A 21,007-nucleotide genomic window follows, 5' to 3' on the forward strand; every position below is an offset into this window, starting at 1 on the left:
ATTTGGTTTTGTTGATTTTCTCCATTACTTCCTGCTATGGCTTAAATGTTTGTCCCCTCTGAAACTCATGTTGAAACTTAATCCCCAGTGGGGCTGTATTGAAAGGTAAGGCCAGCTGGTCGCGGTAGCACATGCTTATAATCTCAGCATTTTGGGTGGCTGAAGTGGGAGGATCGCTTGAGGCCAGGAGTTCAAGACCAGCCTAGTCAGCATAACGAGACTTTGTCTGTAGAGATAAAAAAAGATTAAAAAAAAATTAGCCAGACATGGTGGCACACGCCTGGTGGGATAGGGACAGGGATGGATAGAAAGCACTCTAGGCACAGACTTGGAGAAACAGGAGAGCAAGGCACGTTCGGGTAACCCTTCTCCAAACTGAAAAGACGACTATTGCCTCTCTGAGGCAACGGAGAAGGAAATATTTTCTTTGGTTAACAACTTAAAACTCTAGCTGCAGGGCGGGCGAGGTGGCTCACGCCTGTAATCCCAGAACTTTGGGAGGCCAAGGTGGGTGGATCACTTGAGGCCAGTAGTTCAAGACCAGCCTGGCCAATATGGTGAAACCCTGTCTATACAAAAATACAAAAAATTAGCCAGGCATGATGGCAGTTCCCTATAATCCCAGCTATTCGGGAGACTGAGGCAGGAGAATCACTTGAACCCGGGAGGTGGAGGCTGCAGTGAGCTTAGATCACGCCACTGCACTCTAGCCTGGGCAACAGAGCAAGACTCCATCTCAAAAAAAAAAAAAATCTAGCTCCAATAGTTTTGGCTAGGATGTCAAAGATTGTTGAAAGAACATTTGGACTTTAAAAGCAATTTGCTTCTCCTCAGTTGTGCACATGCATGCAGCCGATCCAGAATGGTTGCTGGCCCTTCCCTCCATGCACATGCCTATAACTGGCCCTTAAATTCATGTGGGTGCACACTACCAACCCCACAGCTACACACACACATAACTGCCACTGTGTGTGTGCCTAGAGTCGACTCCAGCTCCTGCTGTTGGTCCTGGCCTTCACCACAATATATGCCCAAATCTGGCCATTGCCATCACACATGTGCCAGTAGCTGGCTCCCACAACTGAGCATATACACACCACCAGCCCTAGCCCCCCCCACAGCTTGTTCCAGTCCCTTGCTGCTGCACCTGGAAGCATTGCTGAGAACCTCAACAGCCCTTGCAGCCACTGTAGGCCCCCACACCTCTTGTCTCCAAGGACCACACAGTTGCTGACATCACAGACCCAGCTCCTTGAGCCAATAAAACACTGTACTGCTCCATGAACCTGGAGCTGCCACATGCCCCCACACTTTGTGGAGGACCACTAGAACCAATGCCATGGCACACTGCAGCATGCTGCCCACCCACTCCTGAGAAGTGAAAGTCTTTCCTTACCAAAGCTACTCTATAAAACCTAGAAGAGATGGATTGCTTCTCCTTTTTTTTTTTTTTCTTGGCTCACTGCAACCTCTGCCTCCTGGGCTCAAGGGATCCTCCCACTTTAGCCTCCTGAGTAGCTGGGACTACAGGTGTATACCACCATGCCTGGCTAATTTTTGTATCTTTTTTGGTAGAGACAGGGTTTCACCATGTTGCCCAAGCTGGTCATCTCGAACTGCTGGGCTCAAGTGATCTGCCCACCTTGGCCTCCCAAGGTGCAGGAGTTGCAGGCATGAGCCACCATACCCAGCCAATGATTACTTCTCTAAATGTGCAAACACCTATGCAAGGCTAGAAGGATCACAAGGAATCAGGGAAACATGACAACACCAAAGGAAGAAAATAAGCTTCTAGTAAATAATTCAAAGAGATGGATATCCATGAACCACCTGATAAAAAATTCACAATAATTGTTTTAGAGAAATTCCACAAACTACAAGAGAACACAGATAAACGATTTAATGAAATCAGGAAAAGAATACAAGAACGAAATGAGAAGTTCAGCAAAGATAGAGGAAAATTAAAAAGAAACATTCTGGAGCTGAAGAATATCATGACTAACTACAAAATGCAATACAGAACTTCAGAAGATGACTCAAGTAGAAGAAAGAATCTGCAGACTCAAAAACAGGTTATTTGAAATTATCCAATTGGAGGAGAAAAGAGAAAAAAGAACTAAAATGTATGAAGAAAGCTTATAGGATTTATGAGACACTATCAAGTGAACTAATATACACATTGTGGCGTTATGAGATGAAGAAGAGAGAAAGGAGTAGAAAGTGTATTTGCAGAAATAACTAAAAAGATTTCCAAATCTTTGGAAAGAAATAGACATCCAGACTGAAGAAGCCCATAGGATCCCAAATAGGTTGAACACAAGTCTACAACAAGACACATCACAATGAAACTGTTAAAGTCAAAAAATTTTGAAAGATGCAAGAAAAAAGCAACTTGTCATTCAAGGGAATCCCTGTGAGACTATCAGCAGATTTCTCCACAACAATTTTGTAGGCCAGGAAAGAATGGGATAATATGTTCCAAATATTGACATAAAATGGCAACCAAGAATACTATATCCTGCAAAGCTATCCTTTAAAAATGAAAGAGAGATAGTCTTTCCCACATAAACAAAAACTGAGTTTGTCACCATTAGACCTGTCTTACAAGAAATGCTTAAGGGAGTTCTTCAAATGGAAAAACATGCTAATCAGCAATGTAAAAGTGTAAATCTCACAGGCAAAGGTAAATATATAGTCAGATACAAAATAATGTAACACTGTAATGGTGGGGCCCAATTTACCCATAAGACTACAAAAGTTGAAAAACAAAAATATCAAGAATAACTATAACCAAAAAAATTTGGTAATAGACTCGCAATATAAAAAGAGGTAAACTCTGACTTGAAGAGTACATAGTGGAGGGGAGTATGAGTGTAAAGTTTTTGTATACAATTGAATTTTAAGTTATCGTTAAATTAAAATAGATGGTTGTAACTGAAAGAAAATGTAGCCAGGTATGGTGGCTCATGATTGTAATCCCAGCATTTTGAAAGGCCAAGGCAGGTGGATCACTTGAGATCAGGAGTTCAAGACCAGCATGCCATGGCAAAACCTCATCTCTACTAAAAATTCAAAAATTAGCCAGGCATGGTAGCACACACCTTAGTCCCAGCTACTTGGGAGGCCGAGGCACGAGAATCACTTGAACCCAGGAGGCGGAGGTTGCAGTGAGCCGAGATCATGCCACTGCACTCCAGCTTAGGTGACAGAGTGAGACTCCATTAAATAAAATAAATAAAATAAATGAAATGAAATAAAATATATATACAAGCCTCATAGGAGCCACAAAGAAAACCCTGTAGTATATACACGAAAGATATAGACAAAGGAAGAATGAAAGCAAACCAAAAAATCATCAAATAACAAAAGAAGAAAAGAAAGGAAGAAAACAAAAGAGCTGCAAAACAGATTGAAAGCAACAGAATGGCAATATTAAGTCCTCACTTATCAATAAATACTTTAAATGTAAATGGATTAACCCCCGCCCCCAATCAAAAGGCATAGGGTAGCTTAATGGATTTAAAAAAAAAAAAAAAAGATCCAGTAATATACTGTCTACAAAAGGCTTACTTTAGCTATAAGGACACTCAGACTAAAGGTGAAGGGATAGAAAATGATACTCCATGCAAATGGTAACCAAAAGAGAGCAAAAGTGGCTATACTTTTTATCAGACAAAACAGACTTTTTTTTTTTTTTTTTTTAAAGAATCTCACCCTGTTGCCAGGCTGGAGTACAGTGGCGTGATCTCGGCTCACTGTAACCTCCGCCTGCTGGGTTCAAGCGCTTCTCCTGCCTCAGCCCCCCAAGTAGCTGGGACTACAGGTGTGTGCCACCACATCCAGCTAATATATATATTTTTAGTAGAGACAGGGTTTCACCATGTTGGCCAGGATGGTCTCGCTCTCTTGACCTCGTGATCTGCCTGCCTCAGGCTCCCCTCCCAAAGTGCTGGGATTACAGGCGTGTGCCACCGTGCCCAGCCAAAACAGACTTTTAAGTCCAAAACTGTTACTAGGGACAAAGAAAGTCATATAATGATAAAAGTTTCAATTCAACAGGAAGCTATAACAATTATAAACATGTATGTACTGAACATCAGAGCACTTAAATACATAAATCAAATATGGACAGATATGTAGAAAGAGGTTAAAAACAATTTAATAGTAGGAGAATTCAATACTCCACTTTTAATAATGGATAGCACATTCAGGCAGACAACCAATAAAAAAACAACTGATTTGAATAACACTATACACCAAATGGACCTAACATACAGAACTTTTTAGTCAACAGCAGCAGAATACAATTTCATCTCAAGTATACATGGAACATATTCCAGGATAGGTCACATGTTAAGTCACAAAACAAGTTTTAACAAATTTAAGAAGATTGAAATAATACCTGGTATCTTCTTAGGCCACAGTGGAATGAACTAGAAATTGGTAACAAAAAGAAAATAGAAAAATTCACAAATTCATAAAAACAATACCCTCTTGAACAACTGGGTAAGAGGAAATCCAGAGAGAATTTTAAAATATCTTGAGACAAAAATAAAATTCCAACTTTCTAAAATTTACAGGAATCAGCAAAAGCAGTTCCATAAGGGAAATGTATAGCATTAAACACCTATGTTTAAAAAGAAGAAAGATCTCGGTCAGGCAAGGTGGCTCACACACCTGTTATCCCAGCACTTTGGGAGACCGAGGCAGGCAGATCACTTGAGGTCAGGAGTTCAAGACTAGCCTGGCGAACATGGTGAAACCTCGTCTCTACTAAAATACAAAAAAATTAGCCGGGCATGGTGGCAGGCACCTATAATCCCAGCTACTCAGGAGGCTGAGGCAGGAGAATTACTTGAACCCAGGAGGCGGAGGTTGCAGTGAGCTGAGATTGCACCACTGCACTCCAGCCTAGGCAACAGAGCAAGACTCTGTCTCAAAAAAAAAAAAAAAAAAAAAAAAAGAGAGAGAGAGAGAAGATAGATATCAATTAAAGAACATAACTTTGGCCAAGGCATGGTGGGAGGCCAAGGTGGGTGGATCACTTGAAGTCAAGAGTTCGAAACCAGCCTGTCCAATATAGTGAAACCCCATCTCTACTAAAAATACAAAAAATTAGCCAGGCATGGTGGCGCCTGCCTGTAGTCCCAGCTACTCTGGAGGCTGAGGCAGGAGAATCGCTTGAACCCAGGAGGCGGAGGTTGCAGTGAGCTAAGGTTGCCACTGCACTCCAGCTCTGGGTAACAAAACAAGACTTAGTCTCAAAAAAAAAAAAAAAAAAAAACCTAACTGTACAAATCAAGAAACTAGAAAAAGAGGAACAAACTCAAGCCAAAGTTAGCAGAAGGACAGAAATAAGAAAAATTAGAGCGGAAATAAACAAAATAGAGAATAGAAAAAACTAAGTTGGCTTTTTAAAAAGATCAACAAAATCAACAAGCCTTTAGCTAGATTAAAAAAGAAGATTCAAATAAATAAAATCATAAATAAGAGAGGAGACATTACAATGAATGACACAGAAATAAAAAGGATCGTAAGAGACTATTATGACAACCTATATGCCAATAAATGGAATAACCTAGAAGAAATGGATAAATCCTTAGTAACACACACACTACCAAGACCGAATCAAGAAGAAACAGAAAGCCTGAGCAGACCAATAACAAACAAGGAGTTGAATCACTAATCAAAAACATTCCAGGCTGAGCGTGGTGGCTCACACCTATAATCACAGTACTTTGGAAGGCTGTGCCAGGAGGATGGCTTGGGCTCTGGAGTTTGAGACCAGCCTAGGCAACACAGGAAGACCTCACTGATACTGAAAAAAAAAAAAAAAAAAAAAAAGCCTGTAATCCCAGCACTTTGAGAGGCCAAGGCAGGTGGATCACCTGAGGTCAGGAGTTCGACACCAGTCTGTCCTACATGGTGAAACCCTGTCTCTACTAAAAAAAATACAAAAACTAGCCAGGCATGGTGGTGGGCGCCTGTAATCCCAGCTACTTGGGAGGTTGAGGCAAGAGAATTGCTTGAACCCAGGAGACGGAAATTGCAGTGAGCCAACACGGTGCCACTGCACTCCAGTCTGGGCAACGGGGTGAGACTCTGTCTCAAAAAAAAAAAAAAAAATTAGCCAGGAATGGTGGTGTGCACCCGTAGTCCCAGCTACGTAGGGCTGAGGCAGGAGGATCACCTGAGCCCAGGAGATTGAGGCTGCAGTGAGCAATGATCACACCACTGCACTGCAGCCTAAGCAACAGAGTAAGACCCTATCTTGAAAAAGAAAAAAAAAAATCCAGCCGGGCATGGTGGCTCACGCCTGTAATCCCAGCACTTTGGGAGGCCGAGGTGGGCAGATCACGAGGTCAGGAGATCGAGACCATCCTGGCTAACACGGTGAAACCCCATCTCTACTAAAAATACAAAAATTAGCCAGGTGTGGTGGCAGGCGCCTGTAGTCCCAGCTACTCGGGAGGCTGAGGCAGGAGAATGGCATGAACCCGGGAGACGGAGCTTGCAGTGAGCCAAGATAGCGCCACTGCACTCCAGCCTGGGCGACAGAGCGAGACTTGGTCTCAAAAAAAAAAATCCAACAAAGAAATGCCCAGGACCAGATGGTTTCATATGATAATTCTACCAAACATTCAAAGAACACTAGCCCTTCTTAAACTCTTCCAAAAATTAAAAAAGAGAATGCACTCCTAAACTCATTTTGTAAAGTCAGCATCACCCTGATTCCAAAGCTAAAGATAACATAAGAAAATTACCAGGCAATATCCCTGATGAACATAAATGCAAAAATCATTAATAAAACACTAGCAAACCAAATTCAACAGCACATTAAAATGATTATACAACATGATAGAGTGGGATTTATCCATAGGATACAAGGTCAGTTAACATATGAAAGTCAACCAATGTGATAAATCACAGTAAGAGGAAGGAAACACAAAAAACAGATGATCACATCAGTAGACCTAGAAAAGGCATTTGACAAAAGTCAACATCCTTTCATGATAAAGACTCAAAACAAGTATGAAAGAAATTTACCTCAATGCAATAAAGGTCACTTATGAAATGCCCACAACTAACGCCACGCTCAATGGTGAAAGACTGAAAGCTTTTCCTCTAAGATCGAGAACAAGGAAAGGATGATCACTCTTATCACTGTTAATCAACCTAGTACTGGAAGCATAGCCAGGGCAATCAGGCAAGAAAAACAGAGGCTTCCAAGTCAGAAAGGAAAAAGTAAAATTATTTTTGCATGCCATGATCACATACATAGAAAACTCAAAAGATTACACACACACACACACACACACACACACACACACACTCACTCTCTCTCTCTCTCCCCGCACCTCCCCCGGAAACTGGTAGAACTAATACATGAATTCAGTAAGGTTTCAGGACACAAAATCAACATATAAAACTCCATAGCATCTCTATATACCAAAAATGAACTATCTGAAAGGGAAATTAAGAATGCAATCTCATTTACTTTAGCAACAAAATTTTAAAATACTTAGGAATTTATGGGACTCAGCAAAATAAATGACACAAATAAATTGAATAAAAACACAAATAAGTAGAAAGACATCTCATGTTCACAGATTGGAAGAATTAATATTGTCTAAGTGTCCATACTACCTAAAGCAATCTACAGATTCAATGCAATCCCTATCAAAATCCCAATTGCACTTTTTACAAAAATAGAAAAAAAAAATCCTAAAATTCATATGGAAATACAAAAAACCCTGAATAGCCAAGGCAATTTTGAAGAAGAACAAAAAGCTGGAGACATCACACTTCCTGACTACAAATTGACATCACACTTCCTGACTACAAATTATCTATCTTACAAAGCTATCACCAAAATAGTATGGTGCTGGCATAAAAACAGACACAGACAAAATGGAACAGAAAAGAGAACCCAGAAATAAACTCACATATTAATGAACAACTTACTTTGACAAGGGTGCTAAGAACACACAATCGGGAAAGAATAATCTGTTCAATAAACACTACTGGAAAAACTGGGTATCTACACACACACATACACAAATGAAATCTGACCCCTATCTCATACTACACAACAATCAACTCAAATAGACGAAAGTCTTAAATGTAAAACTTGAAACTGCAAAATTCCTGGAAGAAAACATTGGGAAAACCTTCTTGACATTGGTCTTGCAATAATTTTCTCATTATGACACCAAAAGCACAGGCAATGAAAGAAAAAATAGACAAGTGGGATTACATCAAACTAAAAAGCTTCTGCAGAGCAGAAGAAATAATCCAAAAAATGAAAAGGCAACCTACAGAATGGGAAAATAATGTTTGGAAACTATATAGCTGATAAGGGATTAATATCCAAAATATATAAGGAACTTATACAACTCAATGCTAAAAATACAAATAACTGGATTTAAAAATGGGCAAAGAACCAAAATAGAAATACTTCTCAAAAAAGGAAATTCAGATAGCCAATAAGCATATGAAAATGTGTTCAACATTTGTAATCATTGGGTAAATGCAGATCAAAACCATAATGAGATATCACTTCATACCTTTTAGGCTATTATCAAAAAGATAAAAGATAACAAAGTTGTCAAGGATGTGAAGAAAAGAGAACCCTTGTACACTGCTGTTAGGAATATAAATTCATACAGCCATTATGGAAAAAGTATGAAGGTTCCCAAAAATTAAAAATGGAACACATGGCCAGGCATGGTGGCTCACGCCCGTAATCCCAGCACTTTGGGAGGCCGAGGCGGGCAGATCACGAGGCCAAGAGATCGAGACCATCCTAGCTAACATGGTGAAATCTCGTCTCTACTAAAAGTAAAAAAAATTAGCCGGGCGTGGTGGCAGGCGCCTCTGGTCCCAGCTGCTCGGGAGGCTAAGGCAGGAGAATGGTGTGAACCCAGGAGGCGGAGCTTGCAGTGAGCCCAGATCACGCCACTGCACTCCAGCCTGGGCGACAGAGCGAGACTTGGTCTCAAAAAAAAAAAAAAAAAATAGAACATATGATCAAACAATCCTATAGGATAGTAAAGGGATATCTGTAACTCCCATTGTTCACTGTAGCATTTTGCACAATAGTCAAGATATAGAAACAACCTAAATGTCCTTCAGTGGATGAACAGATAAAGAAAATGTGATTATACACACATACAAAATGGATTATTATTCAGCCTTTAAAAAAGAAAATCCTGCCATTTGTAACAAAATGGATGAATCTGGAGGAAGTTATGTTAAACAAAATAGGCAAGACACAGAAAGAGAAATACTGCATGATCTCCCTTTTATGTAGAATCTAAAATAGTCAAACTATAGAAACAGAAAGTAGGATGGTGGTTGCCAGGGGCTGGGAAGAGGGGGAAATGGAGGATGTTGGTCAAAGGGTATAAAAATAGTAACTATATGCAGGTAATAGATATGTTAATTAGTTGGAATGTGATGGTCATTTCACAATGTTTCACAAAAACATTCAGTTGTATACATTAAATATATTTAATTTTTATATGTCATAAATATTAAATTATTGCAAAATAATTTAAAAGACAAAAAGTGATTCACCAACTATGTTTAATAGCTACATATTAATGATGGCAGCAGCAGGCCATCTGGAGCAGTTGCTGCCATCACGCTGGCTGCAGCAACTAGGTATGGCCAGGGCTGCATGCTCCATGGAGAAGGCAAAAGCCAGGGACAAGCAGGAGACCCGCCCCTTCCAAGTTGGGGTGGGAGCTCCCTGGATGCTGCTGCAGCTGCCCAAGCCATGGCTGCAGACCCAGGCATCTCTGTGCTCTCAGGGCCCAGAGGGGCAGGTGGGAGCTCCACCCTCCCAGGCACAGTTCCAGCTGCCCAAACTGTGGCTGCAGACCCAGGCATCCTTGCACTCTTGGGGGCCCAGGAAGGCCCCCCTTGCCCTTGCAGGCATGGAAATGCCTGTTCCTACTGCCTAGCTTCTCCCTGCCTTCTCTGATCTCAGAGCAAAGTTGGGCAGTGCTGACACACCAGCCCCCTGCTGCCCTGGCCCCCTCCAGATTTTGGGCACAATGAGCATAGAAGGAAGCTGAGGGGAGCTGAGGGCAGCTTGGCTTGGCACCTACAGCCTGGGTACCATCAATGGCAGGAGGCAGACAGGTTCCTGGGTAGAAGGGGATGGGTCTCTGGTGAGGTCCCACCTTCAGGCCAGGGAGGGCTTGAAAGCTGGGGGCCAGGATGCCAGTCCCATGGACTGGAGTGAGAACTTGTGATGCCTTTTCTGGGCCTGCCCATGGCCACACATGGACCAATCGATACGCACTTCTTCCCCTCTGAGGCCCATAAAATCCCTGGGCTCAGCCAGAGCTAAGCAGATGTTGGGACGACCAGCTGCAGGGAGGAGCTACCCATTCTAGGACCCCTCTCTGCTGAGAGCAGCAGACATCAGGGCAATGAGCTGCAGTGAAGAGCTACCCACTCCAGGGCCTCCTCTCTGCTGAGAGCTGCAGAGACAACAGGAAGACCTGCCTGCAGATAGGAGCTACCCACTCCAAGGCCTCCTCTGAGCTATTGTCACTCAATAGCTCCTCTTTGTCTTGCTCACCCTCCAGTTGTCTGTGTACCTCATTCTCATTGCTCACCCTCTACTTGTCTGTGTACCTCATTCAAGAACTCTGGACCCACCAAATGAGGCTAAAAGACCTGTAACACAAACAGGGTTGAGACATGCCCCTCGCTCAACATGTTGTGGGCAAAGAGAAGAAAAGAAGAGCTGCAGCCCTTTGGGAAGCCCAGACCTGGGACCTCTCCAAGCCAGGGCTGTGACTCCCTCTTTGGGGCCCTATGGTTCCTGGCATCTCCAAGCTTCTGGGCACCACCTTTTCCCTGGTGCCAGCTGTGGAAGCTGCTTGGAGTGTGACTGGTCCAGCTGCAGCCTCGCGGAGAGCTGGTGCCCATGCTGGTACCTGGAGCTGACCACCCCACTGCAGCAGCTGGTACATCTGACTGAAAAATAGCCAGACCCCACACTTCCCCACACACCCCTTGTCACTCCACACAATCTCCCTTGGCAGGCGTGGGATCCAGGCCGGTAGCATGAGCCAAGTGCAGCCTGCCAGGCCGGGTGGGTGGAATGAGCCCAGTGGGCCCAAGCAAAGCTTGGGCAGAGGTGCCACTTGTCCACAGAGGTTTGTGGCCAGAAAAGTGACACCCCAAAGATACCATAACATTAATAACTCAATTAATATCCTGTTTTATTATTTATAATAAATTCTAATTACTAAAAATTACTCAAGTTTCTTATATTGGCTACTAAATCATACATCTAAACTAATCAAACTGCTGGTCACATCTGTATAGACCCCTTCCCTTTGACAGAACCCCTTCTTTCTAATCCATTTAGGAAGCTTCAAAAAAAGTTTGTTCTCCAGCAGTCCATGGTTGTCTGTCCCACCCTCTTCAGGCTCCAGAAGACTCTTAAGGCAAAGGCCAGGAAGAATATCGTATGTTTCACTTCCTACCTGACAATGAGGTTATCTGTGTAACAGAATAATTTTTTACATTATTAATTTGAATTGGGCTTCTACATTTTATATATATACATACATGATTTTCAAGCAAGCAACCAAGTGCTAGGCAAGGAAAGCCAAGTCAGCATGAAGGCAAAGGCTTTCTATTACCTTTTGGATAAACCCAAATCCTGAGATTTGGATTAGGATAGATGCTTAAGAGATGGAGGTGATGCAGACCAACAGCACAGCTGGGAGGGCAGAATCTGGAAGTTTAAGGAATTGTCAGACTCTCAAGGATAAGGAGGGCTTTGGGGTCCTACTCTCCAGTTCTAAGGAGCAATATGGTACACAGAGTTGGGCTTTGGGGTCCTACTCCCCAGTTCTAAGGAGCAATATGGTACACAGAGTTGGATCTCTGACACCCTGGTTCTAAGCCCTACCCAAGATACTGGGGTCCCAAGGAAACAAGCTTTTAGACTTGATGGGACTGCCAGGACTGGATAGTGGCTGTTTCAGAAGCAGTCTGATGACCAGAAGAACCTTCTCAGCATCTTGGTGCCAAATAAAATCTGGATACCTTTGCATAATCTTAGGATTTGTGAGGAGCCCACCAACAAAGCAGATGATGGTGGGGATCTTGGTAACAGAAATAAATTTACAGAAAACAAAGACATGCAATATTTCTTGAACATACTAATGTATGGATTGAAAAATCGGCCAGGCACAGGACGATGCCTGTAATCCCAGCACTTTGGGAGGCCGAGGCGGGTGGATCACTTGAGGTCAGGAGTTCGAAACCAGCCCGGCCAACATGGTGAAACCCTGTCTCCACTAAAAACACAAAAATTAGCCGAGCATGGTGGCAGGCACCTGTCATCCCAGTTATTTGGGAGGCTGAAGCAGGAGAATCACTTGAACCTGTGGGGCAAAGGTTGCAGTGACCTGAGATCGCGCCACTGCACTCCACCCTGGGGGACAGAGCCAGACTCTATCTCAAAAAAAAAACCAAAAAAGAGGAAAATCACACCAGCTATATGTTTTTCTCCTGATATCTCAGCATAGCTGAGCCAGGAAGGTTCTGCTCCAGCAGGCTGGGGAGCATCCACTTACCCATGAAAAGGAATATTTGGAGGCTCATTTTAGGGGCCAATACCAGATAGTCCAGGACTAAAAGGTCTTATTTCTATCCCTTTATATTTCTAATAGGAAATGAAAGAGTAGACAACAGAGTATAGTTTCTGTATTGCAGCTGGGGAAGAGACAGTAAGAGCGGAATCCCCCAGCACAGTGAGTGAGGAGCTGAGGAACTCAGCACATGACTGCTCAGAGCATGCAGAAGGCTCAGCTGAATTCTGACTGGATTTGTCCTAAGCAAAGCAAAAACCAGGGTCCTTTGAATATACAGGACACAAAGCTCTTCTTATAGAACAAATTGGACTGAGCATTTGGGGGAAACAACTGTACCAGACAGTGGGAGCTAATTAACAGTAGGTGTGCCACACAGCACCATGTGGGTCCAAACTGTGGCTCCGCTTGGTTCTATCCTTACACAGTCACAGCCTTTGGTTGTATTGGGCAGTTTAGTGGACCAGGTAAACAGGTACCCTTTGCATAGGAGAACATGGTGAAATTCCACCTTTAAGAAACTCGCACCTGCTAAACTTTTCAGGTAACTGGACCTCACCTCAAATCTACCTGGTACAACTAAAATGAAGAGCAGAAGAGAAGTCTAGTTTGTATTCTTTTAGAATTCTAATCCCCAAATATTTGCCAGAGATCAGTTACTCAGAAAACTTTCTGATATAAAAAAGGCCTCACCCATTCACCCTGTTCTCAACTTACCGTCACATTCCAGCAGACACTGAAAAGCTGAACGAGGGAAACCTTATCCCTGCTCTAGTTGGTTGAGTCTCTCCTCTCTTCCTCTCCTTGTCACTGTTACCCACGCACAGTAGTTTGGAAGCAAGAAAAGAAGAAACTTAAAATATCTCGTTATTTTCCTCCAAAAATTTTAGGGATAAAAGCGCCAGATCCTATGACCCATGTTTGAGATCCAATATTGCCTGGATTCCCTGTTTGGAAACTTTAAGAGAGGTTTACAGCCACACTTTCCCTTTTCACTTCTTCCCCTCATGCCAGTTGCCTGGGCAAAGTGGCTGTCCCTGTGTTTTGACATTCCAGCTTCCTAGACCCGTAACTCTATCCCAGTAATTTCTGAGAGGAAGCAGCAGCTACTTTCTATGTATTATATCTTTAAGATGTCCCACCCTGCTTTCTGTAAATTGGACATAAAGCTCTTTTTTTTGGAATGGAAGGAAGAATGGTCTTTTGACTTGTCTTCATTTTTGGAAAGAGCTTTAAGGTCTAGCATACTCCAGATACCTGAAGTCCATTCTAATTCTAATATCCCATCATTCCAGAAAGTGTTTCTCAAAGTTTGTTCTACTGAACAAAATGTTTACTGAATATTCTAAGATCAAATAATTTTGAAAAAACTGTAAATTTTGAAAATCTCTCTTTCTTGGAGATTATGTCCATTGGTACAGTCAAGGCTCTAAGAAGTTGTAAAGAGACCAGTTTTCTTGTCTTTTTCAATTATATTTAACCCAGTTACTCCATTTCACATAAAACCCATTAATATCTACCTGACTTCCTTAAGAAAGGCTGTCCTTGAGAACATGGGAGCATCTGGTTTCCTAATTTTCACAATGCAGATGAATCAGTGACTCTAAGCTGTGTTAAGGAAAGCATTTAAAACTTTTAAAAAGCTCCATATACAAAGAAGTTAATCACGAAGTTGTAATAACAAAAATCTGGAAACAACTCAAATACCTTAAAAGAGGGATTGAGAAAATACATTATGGTGTGACTGTGTCACAGAATATTATGTGGTCACTAACAATATTTACAAGCATTTCTTCAAAACCTATGAAAATGTAAAATATCTGGTGAAACATTATATAGCATGATTTCAACTACATATAAGAAATATGCATAGAAGGCCAGGCGTAGTGGCTCATGCCTGTAATCCCAGCACTTTGGGAGGCTGAGACGGGCGGATCACTTGAGGCCAGGAGTTCAAGACCAACCTGGCCAACACAGCCAGACCCCAACCCTACTAAAAAGAAAAAAAAAATTAGCTGGGCATGATGTTACCTGCCTGTAATCCCAGCTACTCAGGAGGCTGAGGCATGAGAATTGCCTGAACCTGGGAGGTGGAGGTTGCAGTGAGCCAAGATTGTGCCACTGCACTCCAGCCTGGGTGATAAAGCAAGACTCTGTCTCAAAAAAAAAATGCATAGGAAATATATTGATTTAAATGTCTTCTGGGTCAGGTGCACACCACAACACCTGGCTTTTTTTTTTTTTTTTTTCCTAGAGACAGGGTCTTGCCATGTTGCCCAAGCTGGTCTTGAACTGGCTCAAGTGATTCTCCCACCTTATCCTACCAAAGTGCTGGGATTACAGGCATGTGCCACCACACCTGGCTACTAATGTATTTTTTTTTTTTTTTGAGACGGAGTCTCGCTTTTTCACCCAGGCTGGAGTGCAGTGGCTCAATCTCGGCTCACTGCAAGCTCCGCCTCCTGGGTTCATGCCATTCTCCTGCCTCAGCCTCTCCGAGTAGCTGGGACTACAGGCACCTGCCACCACGCCCGGCTAATTTTTTGTATTTTTAGTAGAGACGGGGTTTCACCGTGGTCTCGATCTCCTGACCCCGTGATCCGCCTGCCTCAGCCTCCCAAAGTGCTGGGATTACAAGCGTGAGCCACTGCGCCTGGCCTACTAATGTATGTTTAAGGCCTCCCTTTTAGGTGGCTTGATGAGCCTACAATAAGATAAGGAAAGGCCAATGAAATTAAGAATTTTGCCTACCTTGCCAGAGTGGGAGAATGGTGAGCTCTGAAGGGGCTGAAAGCCTTGAAACAGTCTAGAATAGTGGTCCTCAGCAGGGATGGTACTGTCCCCCAGGGAGCAATTAGGAAATAAGTGGGAGCATTTTTGGTTATCCCAATTAGAGGCCATTATTGGCATTTAATGGGTGAGGAGTCGAAGATGCGAGACATCCTGAAACGTACAGGGCAGTACCTTAATTGTCCTACGTCTCCTGACTTTCAAATGGCTCTCCAGCCAGTGATGTAGATGAAGCACGTTTATAATCATTTGAGCCTACAGCCTAACTCTGTTTTATATGACTTTAATATATACAGAAATTTTCAGGAATTCAACCACTGTGTAAATCAAGGGAAGACTAAACTTTGTTTTATTTGGAAAATTTTCAAAGGTTGTTCACCATTTTGGAGAGTAATACTGCCAATAGCAATGGTATTCAAGTCACCAAAGAAACATATTCATATCAGCTAGCATTTCTAATCTTTATACCTACGGTGACTGTGTATATGGGAGTGAACCCTTGATTACTTCAGTATGTCTTCTAGTGTGGTAGAATCTGAGCATTTATATATTAAAACACTTAAAATTTTACTACAGACTCCTTTTATTTCCTCTATCACATTTATGGCCTATTAATTTTGGTTGAAATGGTGTGGAATAATATGCAATTATCTACAAACTTCATTGAAGTGAAGGAGACATTACAAAATATTTGTTATAAATATACAAATATAAACGTTTGTTATAAAATATAAATATTTGTTATAAAATGGGGCATTCAGTCTGATGAGGCTGAAAATCACTATAGTATATGCTCCCTACAACTTGCTTTTCTCCTTATCAACAAGTCTTAGAAATTTCTGCATACGTAGTATGGGCATACCATAGTCTATTCATATATTTCCTATTAATGGACATACAGGTTATTTCTAATTTTGTGCTGTTAGAACAATGAATATAATGAAATCTTCCCACATGCATCCTTGTGCACACATGCAAGTTTTCCTAGAGGTAGATTTTAAGATGTGAAAGTGCCATATCAAGAGTTTTAATATTTGTAAATCTTTAGAGATAAAAATGTTTTCTCATTTCAAGTTGCATTTCTCTAACACTAGTCAAGCTGAACATCTTTTCAAACATTTTTTGGCCATGCTATTGCCTTGGTTGTTTGGCAATTCATATTTCTGTCATTTTGGGGAGAACTGATTTGTAGTTATTCACGTATTCTGACTATAAATTAATGTATATGTTGAAAATCACTTTCTCCTATTCTGTTGCCTATCTTTTAACTTTTGTCATAGAGAAGGTTTAAATTTTGATATAGTCAATTTATCATGCTTTTATTTGTTGTTTTTGGCCTCCTCAAAGAAGGCTTTCTCTACCTCTAGACATAGTTTTCAACAGGTGTATAATAAACCTTTTTATGGATATACCATAATTTATAATACTCTCACTATGAAAATTTAGCTTTTTCAAACAACTAAGTGTTCAACATGATGTTTTTAGCACGCCTCTTAGTGCCTAGCAAACGGAGCATAACAAATGTTTCTTGAATGAGGATGGGAAGACAGGAACCTTGAATGCGAGTGTGGAAAAAGTTATGTTTAGGCCGGGCGCGGTGGCTCATGCCTATAATCCCAGCACTTTGGGAGGCCGAGGTGGGCAGATCACGAGGTCAGGAGATCGAGACCATCCTGGCTAACACAGCGAAACCCCATCTCTACTAAAAATACCAAAAAAAAAAAAAAAAGTTATGTTTAAAAATGCAACCCAATGTCAACCAAATTACTGGGGAATTAGCCCTACAGTGGTATTCTTCCTTTAGCCAGCTAATCAAGAGTTGATTCTGCTTCTAAAATCTAGGCACAGAAGTAAAGCTTCACCTTCCCCCATAAGATTGCCCTTCCAAAGGGTGAAACAACTACCTGCGAGAAGCCTGTGATCACATACCTGAGTCCTCCTCCTTATCCGGACTTCAATTTTAGGGTACCTCTTTGCTTGGTGAGTCTTCAAGGTTTACATCTTAGAAAGTTAAGAATGGACCTAAGAAGAGGAGGCAGAGGGAGGAGAAGCCGCGTTTTCAGGAGCCTGGGCTGCTATAGACTCGTGAGGCCTGGCTCCAGATCCAGGAGGTGAGGCTCTGTATCCCGCAGGCGGGCCTTCATTTCCTGCAGGTGGGGCTCCATATCCAAGAGGTGGGGTTCTGTATCCTGCAGGTGGGACTCCGTATCCGAGAGGTGGGGCTCCATATCCTGCAGGTGGTGCTCCGTATCCAAGAGGTGGGGCTCCATATTGCACAGGTGAGGCTCTGTATCTCACAGGCGGGCCTTCATTTCCTGCAGGTTGGGCTCCATATCCTGCAGGTGGGGCTCCGTATCTGGGAGGTGGGGCTCCATATCCTGCAGGTGGGGCTCCATAGGCAATAACTGGTAATTATAATGAGAAGGAAAAAAGTTCAGTTACCTTGAAGTCAAGGAATATGTGAGAAGGAAGAACTTAAAAAATAATGCTGAAGCAAACTGACGCCAAGAAGTCAGGCAGAATAATGCTAAAGCTATTTCCTCCAGCTATCACCAACTGAAGGCATATCACTTCCTGTTGTGCAGGGATTCAAATCAACATGAAAACAACCCTATCAATAGATCGGTGCATTACTTATACTCGTGCACAGATATGTGTTTTACTTAATAAAGTTTGATTATGAAAAAAAGTAATACATGCTTAATGAGGAATATGCGTTTGGAAAATAAAAGAGGAATGGAAAAAGGCATCTATAATTCTACCATCAAACACTTACTATTTTGGTGTATTTCTTTGTAGAATCTCTGTGAATATTCTTTATATAATCATGATCATATTAGCCATATTATTATTATTATTATTATTATTATTATTTTGAGATGGAGTCTCACTCTGTCACCCAGGCTGGAGTGCAGTGGCGCGATCTTGGCTCACTGCAAGCTCCACCTCCCGGGTTCATGCCATTCTCCCACCTCAGCCTCCCGAGTAGCCGGGACAACAAGCACCTGCCACCACACCCAGCTAATTTTTTTGTATTTTTAGTAGAGACAGGGTTTCACCATGTTAGCCAGGATGGTCTCGATCTCCTGACCTCATGATCCACCCGCCTTGGCCTCCCACTGCGCCCGGCCAGCCATATGATTTTTTAAATCTGGCTCTTTTACTTAATATTATAAGAAATGTCTTCATATTGTTAATTTACTTCATAAATTCAAAGCTGGATAATATTTCATCCTATGAATAGATGACTCTTTTTGTTGTTTCTGACTTTCCGATTAACCTTAAAATAAACATGAGTTTTACTTATTACCTTGGGTTACATTCCCCAAAGTGATTTAACTGGATAAAGTGAATGGACAGCTGTAAAGTTATTTTGCTTTAATCCAAAATTTATTACAAAACTATTGTAATCAAGATAGTGTGTTACTGGCACGAGGACAGACTTAGAGACCAATGGAATGAATTAAGAGTCCAGAAATAAACCCAAGCATCTATGAACAGTTGATTTTTGACAGAATGCCAAGACCATTCAACGGGAAAAAAATAGTCTCTTCAAAAAATGATTCTGGGACAACTGGATATCTGCATGTAAAAGAATGAGGTTCTTCCCTCACTTCACTCTACAGACAAAAATTAACATGTAGTGAATCAATGGCCTTAATATAAAACAGAGGTGGCCAATCTTTTGACTTCCCCGGGCCACATTGGTGGAAGAATCGTCTTGGGCCACATATAAAATATACTAACACTAACGACAGCTGATGAGCTATTTTTAAAAATCTCATAACATTTTAAGAAAGTTTATGAATTTGTGTTGGGCTGCATTCAAAGCCATCCTGGGCCATGGGTTGGACAAGCTTGATATAAAAGCTAAAACTATAAAATCCTTAGAAGAAAAAAGGGATAACTCTTCATGACATTGGATTTGGCAACGAATTCTTACATTTTACATCAAAAGCATGAGCAACAAGAGGAAAAAAGAGAAATTTGATAAAAATTAAAAACCTTTGTGCATTAAAAGTCATTTTTGCCTGGGCACAGTTGTTCAGACCTGTAACCCACTGGCCGAGGCAGGCAGATCATTTGAGCTCAGGAGTTCTAGATGAGCCTGAACAACATGGTGAAACTACATCTCTACTAAAAATACAAAGATTAGCTGTGCATGGTGGCACACACCTGCAGTCCCAGCTATTCAGGAGGCTGAGGCACAAGAATCACTTAAACCCGGGAGGCAGAGGTTGCAGTGAGCCAAGATGGTGCCACTGCACTCCAGCCTGGATGACAGAGAGAGACTCTGTTTCAAAAAAAAAAAAAAAAAGTCATTATCAAGAATGTGAAAGAAAACCTAAAAATATTTGCAAATAATATATCTGACAAGGATTTCATATCCAGACTATATAAAGAATGCTTACAACTCAACAACAAAAAGACAAGCAATCCGATTTAAATAATAAAAAAAATAGGCAAAAGACTCGAACAGACAGTTCTCCAACGAAGGTATATAAAAAGCACATTAAAAGATGTTCAACATCATTAGTCATTAAGGAAATGCAAATTAAAACCACAATGAGATACCACTTCATACCCACTAGGATGGCTTTAATATAGATGGTTTTTTTTTGAAAAAGGAAGATAAGTGTTGCTGAGGATGTGTAGAAATAGGAACGCTTACATTTACATAGGAATGTAAAATAGTGCAGCACTGAAAAATAGTTGGTGGTTCCTCAAAAAGTTAGAGAATTAACATATGACCCAGAAATTCCACTCCAAGATGTATATCCAGGAGAAATGAAAACATATGTCTACGTAGAAACTTATATAAAAATGTTTATAGGAGCTATTATTCATAATAGCCAAAAGGTGGAAACAAGACAAATGTCCATCAATGGAGGAATGAATACACAAATTGTGGTATATATGTACAATGGAATATTATTCAGCCACGAAAAGAAATGAAGTATTGCTACATGCTACAACTTGGAGGAACCTCAAAAACATTATCTTGAGTGAGCTAAGCCAAACACAAAAGGTCACATATTGTATGATTTCTTTTATGTGATATATTCAGAATAGGTGAATCAATAAAGACAGAAAGCAGATTAGAGGATACCAGGGGATCAGAGAGGGGACAGTGGGGAGTAACTTCTTAGTGGGTATTAGGTGATAAAAAGTTTTGAAACTAGACCAGATGCTGTGGCTTACACCTGCAATCCCAGCACTTTGGGAGGCCAAGGCATAGACTTGCTTGAGCCCAGGAGTGTGAGACCAGCCTAAGCAACACAGTGAGACCCTGTATCTACGAAAATGTTTTTTAAAAAAAGGCTAGCAGGGGCCGGGTGCGGTGGCTCAAGCCTGTAATCCCAGCACTTTGGGAGGCCGAGGCGGGCGGATCACGAGGTCAGGAGATCGAGACCATCCTGGCTAACATGGTGAAACCCCATCTCTACTAAAAATACAAAAAAAAAAATTAGCCATAGTGGCAGGCGCCTGTAGTCCCAGCTACTCAGGAGGCTGAGGCAGGAGAATGGCGTGAACCCGGGAGGTGGAGCTTGCATTGCACCACTGCACTCCAGCCTGGGTGACAGAGCAAG

The 21,007-nt window shown here is 41.7% G+C and overlaps 1 protein-coding gene across 11 annotated transcripts in view; it reads right to left on the bottom strand.

Annotated features, from left to right (window-relative positions):
- Positions 1-10,600: 10,600 nt before the first annotated feature.
- The window catches only part of WBP2NL (WBP2 N-terminal like), a 35,560-nt gene continuing 25,153 nt past the window's right edge, over positions 10,601-21,007 (bottom strand). For 3 of the 11 annotated variants that reach the window (XM_055253080.2, XM_055253088.2, XM_063623023.1), the window contains exons 6-9: positions 17,346-17,821; positions 14,147-14,234; positions 13,344-13,436; positions 11,394-11,526 (exon numbers count right to left, since the gene is read on the bottom strand). In XM_055253080.2, the coding sequence (XP_055109055.1) occupies positions 17,439-17,821 (383 nt within the window). In that variant the 3' untranslated portion in view covers positions 11,394-11,526; positions 13,344-13,436; positions 14,147-14,234; positions 17,346-17,438. Of the gene's footprint in view, positions 10,693-11,393; positions 11,527-11,546; positions 12,420-12,539; positions 12,869-13,343; positions 13,437-14,146; positions 14,235-15,259; positions 17,119-17,345; positions 17,822-21,007 lie in introns of those variants that run through there. The other 8 variants (XM_063623022.1, XM_055253082.2, XM_055253087.2 and 5 more) reach the window with 8 other exon arrangements.

Source organism: Symphalangus syndactylus, chromosome 18 (assembly GCF_028878055.3).
Source record: "Symphalangus syndactylus isolate Jambi chromosome 18, NHGRI_mSymSyn1-v2.1_pri, whole genome shotgun sequence".
NCBI classification, from domain to species: Eukaryota; Metazoa; Chordata; class Mammalia; order Primates; family Hylobatidae; genus Symphalangus; species Symphalangus syndactylus.